At 44.8% G+C, this 11321-nt stretch overlaps 1 protein-coding gene across 2 annotated transcripts in view; it reads left to right on the top strand.

The window, feature by feature from the left end:
* Nucleotides 1–1532: 1532 nt before the first annotated feature.
* efna5b (ephrin-A5b) overlaps nt 1533–11321 on the top strand; it is a 93323-nt gene continuing 83534 nt past the window's right edge. The window contains exon 1 of one of the 2 annotated variants that reach the window (XM_070964993.1): nt 1533–2708. In XM_070964993.1, coding sequence (XP_070821094.1) covers nt 2584–2708 — 125 coding nt within the window. In that variant the 5' untranslated portion in view covers nt 1533–2583. The remainder of the gene's footprint in view (nt 2709–11321) is intronic. The other variant, XM_070964994.1, reaches the window with a different exon arrangement.

Genomic DNA, 11321 nt, shown 5'->3' with positions numbered 1-11321 from the left:
CTGCACCTGATATTCTTGACTTTACGAGGATAAAAATATTGATGTAACATTCAAGGTCTTTCTCAGCTGAATTTACCAATCTATTTCTTATCTTTTATATTTGCCTTATTGGCTGACAGACGCATTACAGAAAAAGTCAGAGATAAAGAACACACTAAGAAATCTTTACTTTCCTCTTTAGAATCACCAGCTTTTGTTTTATGCCTATATCTTTTTTATTGTTGTGTAATTTCATTTAAAACTCATTGCTTTGTGTTGGTATGCTGATGCAATTTGCTACTGCAGCTACACATTTTTCTACTTAGACTGTAGACAGTAGCTCTGCATGGCATATGGGCAGTGGAGGAACTTTATCAATAAACTCAAGTCCCTTTTGAAAAAAGTCACATCTAATTTCTCAAACACAAGTAGGCATATCTAAAAAACGGCGAACGCAAAACAAACAAACAATAAACTTCAGGAAGGATTATTCCACCTAACAGTCCTAAATCTGGAGAACTGTAGATAAATTTTAAACACTCCATAAAGCCACTATAAATCCACCGCAGACGTCATGTACGCTGTATCCGTATGAATACATGTTTCAGTAATTTTCGTTTGGTATTTCCCACCTGAATTTAGGCCTGCTGCTCATTTTCTAAAGCGTCATGAATCCTCCTTGTGAGCACTTGTCTGATTTGAGGCGACGACAGACGCGGTTCCCCTGACGCGCTCGAACTTGGATTTGTCCCCGGCTGAGTCAGCTATCCCGCATGCTCGCCACTGCGGGGCGTCGGGGCGCTGGAGCGGCGCCTTGAACCCCCTCTGTCCGTTCGCCGCAACAGGCTGTCCTGACGCATCCACCCCCGGAGCCCTGCAGTGGCCGTCATCTCTCAGCATTACACCGGCACACAGAGGGTGTCAGGCACCAGGCACCAGCCCCCCCCCCCCCAACCCCCCCCCCCCCCCCCCGAACCTGTGGGATAGACGTGACCTTTCTGAAGTTGATTAACTCGCTATTCTAAATTAAATATGAACGGACGATTTTGGAACTAGCGATATGGGAAAAAAATAATGGACAATATAATTGAATTGGTGGAACAGCCCAGTTGCCACATTCCCTTTGCTTCTCTATTATGCACTCTCTTCTAAACTAATAATTTGTTTGTTTTAAAAAAGACTATATAATTAATTTTAATAACGTCCAGTTTATAGTAAAACACAGATTTTCATGCTATTAAAAAAAGTACATTTGAACTGAGTTAAACTGAGCTGAGAGTGTAACTCGAGTCCATGGTCGTCTTTGCTCCACAGCGTCCGTTTGCATGTAATTAAATAGCGTCGTGCGCACTTATCGGTCGTATCTGACAAAGTATCTAAAAGCGGTCCCTGTCCTGTGCACCTCTCTCCCCACGTCCCCTTCCAGCTCTACCTCTCCGTAATTGAATTAGCTCGGTTTTAGGTGGGGGAGGGGCTTGGCTTTGTTCGAGTGACGCCCATTCAAATAATTTCAAACCAATGGGACTATCCCCCGCTCCGCCGTAACCAAACCCACTCTCTCAGTCGGCGTCTGGAGCTGCCTGCCTTTGCCCTCACCTTCCTGCGCGTCCCGGCGTTTGAAACCCAAACACAAGGAAAGGGGAAGACTACACGGCATGCACATGGGAGAGCGAAAGATTTTTTTCCTTCCTGCACGTCGCACGATGGCTTATATATGAGGAGGACACTTTGGGATGCGGACATAAACGAGCGTCTCCGAGGAGTGAAGCGCATGAGAAAACACAACGCTGTCCGTCCTCTCTCCGACACCGAGAAGGACTCCTCCCCACCTCATCCGTGACACCGCCGGTAAATCGCAAAGGATAACAGTCTTTTTTTCATGCTGGAGACGAAAGACCGAGTCTGACATTACATTTCATCTGCCAGCGACTGACTGACTGACTGTATGGCTTTAAAAAGTTGCCTGGAGAACATGGACATCTGACGTGCGCCACACGGCGTCATTGGACACATTGAGCCTCTCTCTCTCCTTTCCCCATCAAATCTTGGACTGACTAATCCCCTGCGCTTTGGGTTTGGAGTAAGAAGGAGTGTTCAGCAGTTGTCATTTGCCCTGACACTGGCTGCATCCAGTAGCTCCCTGCATAAGGGCAACATTATCACACCACTGAAGACACTGCCTGTTGTGCTGCGCATTTGTGTGCGCGTGCTGATCTGTTTGTGCATTAGTGGGAGAAACATTTTGTCAGCCCTCCACGGATTTTGTCCGAGCTGACAGCCTGCATGAAATAAAGCATCTGATTCATCTGGAGCCACCTGCATCAGAGAGAAAACACCGTGACGCGTTGGTTTTGTAACTTTAAATTCCCGTCAGCCTGAACAAGTGTCATCTCAAGTGTGCCCTCGAATGGTCACGTTTTCGCCATTCCCTCCGTGCTCTCTATGTTGTGCGCGTTTGTATTTGTTCAGCATTCCAGAACTGCGCAAGAAACACACGGCCACATGTGAATGAGACTCGTCACCTGTCCCGGTTGAAGCGCCCGTACAACTCGACTGACTGACCCAACACTGAAGAGGAATACGTGCCGAAGTTTCGCTGTAGTGATGCTGCAAATGGAAATGGTCCTCTTCATCTGCCTGGTGCTGTTGATGTGTGTATTTAGCCAGGAGCCCAGTTCCAAAGTGGTGGCCGACCGCTACGCCGTCTTCTGGAACCGGACCAACGCCAAGTGAGTAGCCCCACACCGGGCACCTTTGCCGCGAAGGGTCGGCTATGTTCCGTCTCCTCGCATCTGCATGATCCGCGGGGTTCGCAGGTTTGCTGGACCACATCGGTGTTTATTCTCCGCAGTGAGGGCATCATGCCAGTAGCTGTAGGTACAGGCTGTAGCTGAGGATAGGAACAGGAGTGTAAAAGGCTACTGTGTCATTTTTCCAATCCGTGGCTGCTCATAAACAGCGCGTCACCCGAGGAAACTGTAGATAAAAACCGTGCGTAATAGGCCTGGACGGAACATTCATCGCCTGGTGTTGCATCGCTTCACCCGCTGTCATTGTTGTTCAGATAAGAGAATTCACCGTTTCATTGTGAGTTATTCAGCTGTATGTGCAGGGTCAGAGCTGCTAAAACCTGGAGCATTATGTTGTGCTGCTCCTCTGTCCGACGGACTCAGACTGGGTGTTAGCACGACCCCACTGGACCCATTAACACCAGTATCTAACTCCCAACTAAGCCAAACAGCAGAAAATAAGGACAAAGTCCTCTAAATTTGTCCATTCAGTCACTCACTTCAGTCTGTGTTCATTGTCTTGTTTCGGAAAACTTAAGTTGGAGGCACACGTACAGGCCAACAGCTCTTCAGACCTGTGCAGGGAGTAGGGCTGCTGCTGTATGTGGTTCTGTGTTCAGGGTATTTACTGTGAGGCTTCATCACTAACCAGCGATACTGAATGTAGGCAGTGAGAGCGTAATGTATCAGTCAATATTAAACAGCTCCTTCACGAAATGCAGTACAGTTGCCATAATGCAATTCATGGCCACACAACGGTCTCAGCACATCTAGAAGTACATTAAGGAGTGCTTCATTAATATTATAAAGGTACAATGGCAGACAAATTACATAAAATGACAAACTCATTTGTGAATAACAAAGACACAGTGTGCTAGAATGGTGTTTTTTTTTTTTTTTTGACATTAGAGTTTGTTCGTGTTCATTGCTATTAATCTCAGAAATAGTTCTTCAATTGCTTTTTACGTGAAGAAACGTTTCTTTGAGAAGTTGGACAAAATTCGGTTCAGGTTTTTTGAGTGAAGCACTTTACTGTTAAGTCTTTTTTTTTCTTTTTTTAAATCCAATCCAATAAAATCTGGTCATGGTGTTTTTTTTAAGAATTCAGAGAAAATAATAGATTTACTTCCTAGAATTAAACCCTAAATAATGCAAATAAATTCTGGAAATTGTAACCCAGAGGAGCGTAATTGTATAAAACTGTGAAAGAGTTTTTAGTGTAGTGATGGCTGTGCAGTATGAAACTTTCCCATTCTAAACTTTGGAAAACTCTCGCTCTGTGTAACTGTGTGCAGCTTCCTCATTCCAAAACTATCCCAAAAACTAAACTTCACGTGTTGTTTTTCTCTATTTTTGCGTGATTTTTTTGCACATGCATGGTTGCTCATGCACGAGTTCAGAGGCAGAACTCACATCCTGACCTAATGCCTCAAAATGAAAATACTCAATCAGTTAATTTAAATATTGGCAAATGTTGTAGGATTAAAAAGTGAATTTTCTTCATTTGTATCAATAGAAGGACGTGTGTGTTTAACATAACTCAGCTCTGTTAGTCGTGAAGTGAGGGTTTTATGTTGACTGGGCCACACCAGAGAGCGCCTGCAATGTTAAAATAAAAGTTCCTCAGATGTGCTGCAGTCCTCGTCAAACCCCTCCTGCTCGGACAACCTCAGCGTTCAGCGTACATGTTTGTCGAGACAGCGTTTCCCACTAAAGGTCCCTCGTGGAGTCAGACTGTGTAGCCTTGTCTCGGTCTTATTAAGTCTAAACACTGCTGGTGGAGTTTACAGAGATCTTTCACTCAACTGCCAACGGCACTTAGTATTTGTTGAATAAAATCCTCAGCCTACCCTCCAAGTGCACACAAAGCCATTAATAGCACGCGCTGAATTTGTTGCACAACTATTTATATTCAGTTTGAAGTTTTGGAAAACATGATTTATTGCTTGAAGCAATTAGTGGTCAGGAGCACAAACGGAGGGCTGACTGTAAGCCCTCTCCTGAAGTCGGGACCAGTCTAGCGGGGTGCGTAGATTCTCGGCCTGATATACCGTAGACCGTGACTGTTGTGGTCTAGGTCTCTACCCCGGCTGTTTATTTATGGACCGCTGTCTTCAATGGAGGCAAACACAATTCTGAGTCGAATTTTGATTTCTGCTGTTGATAGACGTGCTTTCATTCGACACTACATTTTCTTTTCTTTTTCAACAAAAAAAGTTTTGACTTGTCTGGCCGCTCTGTTAACTTGATATCTTCCAGATGTGCTGACAAGTTTTCTCAGTTTCAGCAGAGAAAAAAAAAGGGTAGTTAGAGAAAAATATGAGTAAAGCTACTGATAATCTCAGATCTGACACAGTGACACTGAAAGAGAGAAAACAAGAACTCTGTGATCCACTAGGCTGTATGCATGTTGTGCCTTTTTCTCTCTTTGGGTCCCTTGGAAAATCAGAGGAATAGATAGCCTCCCGAGCCTCATCCGTTTCTGAAGCTCTGACTTGCCTGAGGAAAGGAAACAGGTTTTTCACAGAGACTGTAATGCTGCTAACACCAGTCACTCTACGTTCTACTTAGTCTAAATACAGTTTGTTTGACTCTCACCCCTGCAGGGCTGAGGCAGCAAGCCAGAAAGGTAACGTAACAGCAGAGAGGAGACGGAGACAGGGAGAGATGGCAAACTTGTCTTACTGATGTTAATAAATATTGAGTCCCTTTCTTCATGCATTACTGTCGAAAGCTGGTGTGGCACTGTAAAGCAACTTGCCTGCGTCTGCCTTTGTTCTGAGGCTTCACAGTCACACCGAAGGTACGGCTGCTCCAAGAATTTACTGTGTGAACGCCCCGTGCTCACAAACAGGCGCATTTGAGCCAAAGTGACACGTTACTTTATGCTTGCAGTAAATTAAAGCTAATCATCTAATTTGTCACAAATAATGTCAGCAGGCAACTTAAAGGATCATTTCGACATTTTTGCTTCCAGTGTGGCTCTCTTTACATTCTTTCTTGCTGTCTGAACCCACTCGTTCTGGACTCCTTTTACTACCATTCATTCCTGCACCGTATGTGACTGCACTTTCCACAGACTTGAAAATTGCCCTCGCTACGTAATCCATCACACTAAAGCTGTAGTTTGAGTTTGGTTTTGTCACAAAATCTGTTTTGCTTTTAATTTGTGCCCAAGTTGGATCAGCATGTGCAATCCGTTATGCTCTGCTTACTGACTTAATCGCCTGAAACGCACAGAAAAAGCAGTTAAACTAAAACTGTTTTACCTAACGTCTTTCCTTTTTTTCGCTGCAGTTAATATGAACTTTAAAACTAAGGATTTTTGTTTTAAAAGTGACCAAAAAATATTCAATTATCTCATCACCTGTCATATTTATTGTAACGTGATTGGAGAAAGTGTGAACGAGACATGGACATAAATAAGCAAAAGGGCTGAAAGGAGTCACCTCTACGGTTGTTTGAGTCACTGGTAGACAAAACACGCTGGTGTAGACGTTTCAGCAGCTTAGACCGCCAGCAGAATTGAATGGGCACTCTCAGAAAAGCACTTTTTGTGTTTGCAGTGGAACTTTTTGTCTGCGAAAATGTTTTTGCAGGTTAGAACTTCTTCTGTTTGGTTTTCCAGCAGTCAGAATTATAAGAAATTGGTAGATTAGTTTGGAATTTTCTGTTGGCGTAGTGTATCGTGATTAGTGTTGGCGGTGCCACGGTCGTCTTCTGCTGGCTGTTTGTGTTGTTGGTGTCTGGGGAAGGGGCTGAGGGGATTTCCATGCTGTTTTGTTGGCTTCAGTCCACCGTTGTGTATCACAACTCCAGCAGGAGGCCTGAAAATTGCTGTTTTATTTTCCTGAGTGTCTTTTTTGTTTGTCTCTCCGTCTCGCTTCAACTTATGAACACTTTCTCTTTTAGTTCTCTGTTAAGATGTTCTCACAGCTTCCCTCATGGTGCCTCAATTTACACATTCAGCATTTTGCCCATCAGAAAGTGTTGTTGAGGGACGGTTTGGAGAATCTTGAAGTCTCTCCTCTGAGAGTCCCTTCAGCTTCAGATAGCTTAGAACATGGGGACATTTCTCTCAGTGGATTTGACCCTCCGCTATCTCGCTGACCGTCTTTGCTTGTGAGTATTTATTCTAATGAGGGGACAGACAGTGGCTCTAATGATGTCTCAGCTGTAATGCCGAAGAGACGGCCCTTTCCTTCCTTCCTTTCTCCCCCCTCTGCCCTCTCTTCTTCCTCATATCCCTTCTTGCCTTCCTCCTGCGTCGCCTCTTGCTGCTCTGCCTCTCCCCGTCTCTCCCTCCCTCCCTCTCCCTCTCTCTCTGTCTCTCCTCGCAGGGCACAGAAAATGAATGAATACAATTAGATATTTCGGGAGTCCCTCCACGGTTGATGGTGGAGAAAGACGCGCAGAGGTCAGGCACACTCTGAGAGGAGCTCAGGGAGAGGTCACACACATACGGCGAGGAATAACGAAGCAGAAAGTTGGCCTGTGAATGACAAACTAGTAACTAGAACTCTCCTTGAAGTGCAGGGTGTTATTAACATAAACAGTTTGATGCGGTTGTGGTCATGCAAATTGCTCAAGGTGATTTGTATTTTGCTGCATAATTTGTAGCTGAGCAAACAGCCTGGAAAGCATTTTTCTAGCGTGCTGCTTTCTGTTGTAGTTTTACATTTTTCTTCTCACAGTGTAATGTAGCTGAAGGCCTGCGCACAGGAGCTGCGTCGCCGGTGTCAAAGACAACTTTCTTTTGCTGCCGTCTCGTCTGGCTCGTCTTTGTCTGCGCATGTTTTTGTGTTTGAGAGTCCATGTGTGCGTGTGCGTGCGCGCGCAGAGTGCTAAATGAGCCATGGGGTCATATAGGCCATGTTTCCTCTCCTTCACACTCACAGATACCAGAATAATTACATCTCTCTCCCTTGGACTTCTCATTACCTGTCACAGACGAGTGGAACATGAAAAAATGTCTCATTGCTCTGTGTTTGTATGCATGTGTGCAAATGCTGACTGTACACTGACAAAGGCATGCACGCATGGAGGTGGGAACTCAGCCCATACACCCATCTGCCTCTAACAGATGTGAAAATGAGACATTACAATATGAGCATATATTTAGAATTCAAAATCTGAAAACCTGTAATTTTTAAAATCAAGTTTATATTGCCTTTGACTGCTAAAGTGGGTGGATTCTGACCCCATGCTAATCTCTCCTGTCCCGGAGCTGTGTTTTACTCTCTCCACTGCTCTCTCACTGTCTGAGGGCTGATTAGTTCTCATTAATGACCCCTTGCTCTGTCATTCTTTTGCGCCTGTGGCATTGGCAGGCAGAAGCACCGACCGGGCTGCAGGGACAGCGAGTGTAGGAGACACAAAGAGAGCGAGGCGGAGGATACTGAAAAATAAACACGGGACCTGATGGAAAAGCAGCAAAACTGTAATGATGGTTTTGTGCCGTGTAATGCTTCTATTAGGTTTAAATGGCACTCTGTGTTTTCTCACCAGACCTGTAAATGCACTTTCCATTTAAATTAGATTTTTTTTTCTATTAACTAGAAAATGAGCCCAGCAGGCAGTAGTCAATGCTTAGTCAATGTGCTTGGCAGAGCAGCTGTTCTTCAGCGCGCGGTGGAAGAGGGGGAGGACTCTTGGCCGTGACCCTTGTGGACTTGCTATGCGGCGGACAGAAGCAGCCCTGTCGCCGGGGGTGCCTGGTGGTCAGGCTGTAGTCTTGGATATGCTAATCTTACTGAAGTGAAGGCAGCCTACAACTGGATAGAAAAAGACATTCCCATATATTTATTTATTTTTGATATATTTATACATAAATATTTTTTATTGGAGGTTTATTTAGAATTATTATTGAATTATGTAAAAATAGTACATTTTGCTCTTCAAAAGTGGTAGATTATTAACTCATTTTTGTAGATAAATACATTCAACAACTGCGCCTCCTTTTGAACAATTGATGGTGAGTTTTGACCTTCATTTTGGTGATGTTTTACCCAAACACAATATAAGCTAATGATTAGAAAAATCAGGCCGACCAAGGACCAAGTGTTGATTTGGTACTACGAGCCTGAAAAAGCACCTTCAGTTTAAATGTTAGGTTATCCACCAAAGAGCTGATGCGATCTCTTATTATTATACTGACAGACATGGACAGTATTGAATGGCAGCTTCAGTTCACTTGCACATGTTTCCCTCCCTTGCCTGGGGAACCAGATTTTAATGTCCAGGTTTTTGTTTTCAGAGTAATCACTCCAAGGTCAGATGGAGTGCTGAAACATTGCTATCAGCGGAGCGATCTGTCTTTTAGCCCTCATTCAACCCGTGGCTTTCAGGGGAGCTCTCCGTATAGCTCTAGTTGGAAACAATAAAGTATTAAGCAGCTTATGCAACACCCACATGTGTAAAGCTCGATGTGAGACTTCTATTCTGTGATGAGAACGGTAAAAATGATGTTTCCCTTTTTGCTAGTTGGTTGCCTTTCCACTCGATTGTTTGTTTATTCAGGGGCTAATTTTTTCTCTAGCCGTGCTCTCACTGTCTCAGTTTCACTCACAATTTCAAAGTTGTGGAAAGTTCCCCCCTTCCTCAGCTGTTTCTTTATATTTCCTAAAGTTAGTTTGTGCCACCCCAGAAGAACTGTGGGAACAGATCCGGTGGTCCAAAGTTGTGTTTTTACTGTGAACACCTGAGGAGATTTGCAGTTAATATGAACATAGTCGACAGAAAGAGAAAAAACGGTTTTCTTGTCAGGCTCTGGTCTCAGAAAAGCTTATGTTTCATTTTAAGACCCCGAAAAGGAGCGATTAACAGGAATACAGGATCGCTGCAGGTCCAGTAAGGGTCGAGACGCCAGTCCAGGCACCTCGGCATCGTGTACTGTAAGTCCGCGTTCGTTGCTGAAAATGGCGCTACCATATCCTCCTTCAGCTCCTCTGTAAGATGGAGGCTTAGAAGCAGCTGTTACTGTAGTAACGCTTGGTTGATCTATCACCCCTGACCAGAAAGGGGCGCTACTGAGAGAGGTCTGATAGCCTCTTGTGCCCTCAGCTCTCAGCCTGAAGCATGTCAAGTGTACAGTTGGAGTGAAAGCTACACACAATTGCTTGATTTGAACCAGCTCTTTCTGGCTGATTTGACCTCGTTAAACCCATTTACTGTAAAAGTCATATTGTATTTACAGGAACTACACCATCATGTAAAGGCCAAAACGACTGACGGGTTTCAAAAATTTTTTTCTCTTTCTGTCACCGGTCACTGTTCAACTGGAAAATATGACGGGAACGATTGAGACTGTTCGGTTTTTGCCAGACACATTTTCCACAGATAATTCCTTTCATGGTAGACTGGCTGTGGACCTTACACTGCCGTTTTCCTTATTTAACTTGGGGGGTTGCGGGGGAGTGAATGGATGTTTTTCTAGCTGGGCAGCAGTGTGGAGAATAGATCCCAGAAGAGAACACATCTCCAGCTTGTGAATAAAGACCTAATTGACGGGTTGTAGCCAGTTGTAAATGACTCATGAGGTAATTCGTCTTCACAGGCAGACTGAGAAACACACAGAGGGACTTTACAATTGTGTGTTCTGCTTTCCCTTTACAACTGACACAATCTACTTGGTTTATTTCCAAACTTTTGTTTCCCCAAATATAAATTTTAGACGTCATAAAGTGCTGTTTTGAGCCAGAGGTTGTGTCATCACCTCCTCACCTGTATGTGCTGGGTGGTTTCTCCTGTTTTTGTTTGCCATTTCTCTGTTTGCATTGCCACAGTTATGAAAAGGTGAGGCGAATTCAGGTGAAAGGACTAACTGATCCCCTGGCCTTGTTCTGAATGTGATCACCTCTTTTTAAACTTCCCACTGCTGCCACGATTTTCCACTGACATAAATATAAACAAACAAACAATTTAACAATGCCTCTTTCACTTTGTTCAGTCTACCGCTGTGGCGAGACGTGCCAATAATAAGCTAGCTGCATTAGCCTGTTTGAATTGACAGTAGAGAAAAATACTAACAGCCAATGCCCCCCCCCAATGCTGGGTCGTGAGACTGAAAGGCCGCCATTGTTCTGCTCTCTCTGTCCACTCCACATAGCCTGGGCTGAAAGTAATGCATGCGCTTTAAACGGAGGGAGAAAAAAAAAAGAAAAAAGGGAAGGCAGAGGAGAGGAGTGAGGGAGAATGGTGTGAATGGCGAGGGGAGAGGGAGAGTGCACAGCTGAAGATGTAGTACGCTTTCGGACAGAAAAAAGGGAGGAGAGGGGGAGTATAATGCGAGCGCCAGACACGAGGGGAGAGACATGAAGCAGCCAGGGGTGACACAGTGCGTGGAAAAGAAGAGGTGGCAGTTTCTCCCATTTCCAACTGGCCTTATCCATCCTCTGTGTCTCATCTGCCTCCCTCCACACCATCCAGCGCATCAGCCCCCTCCCCGCCTTGTCTGTCCTTGCCAAGGTTTAAAGATGCATGTGGCTTGCTGGCTCCCTGTCTCCCTGGCGGTGCCTGCGGCTGGTCGGTCCGTCGGTGGCGGTTCTCCCGGGG

The sequence above is a fragment of the Chaetodon trifascialis genome, chromosome 6, assembly GCF_039877785.1.
Source record: "Chaetodon trifascialis isolate fChaTrf1 chromosome 6, fChaTrf1.hap1, whole genome shotgun sequence".
Taxonomy (NCBI): domain Eukaryota; kingdom Metazoa; phylum Chordata; class Actinopteri; order Chaetodontiformes; family Chaetodontidae; genus Chaetodon; species Chaetodon trifascialis.
Note: the sequence above shows the minus strand (reverse complement) of the source record. Positions and strands in the feature narration are given on the sequence as shown.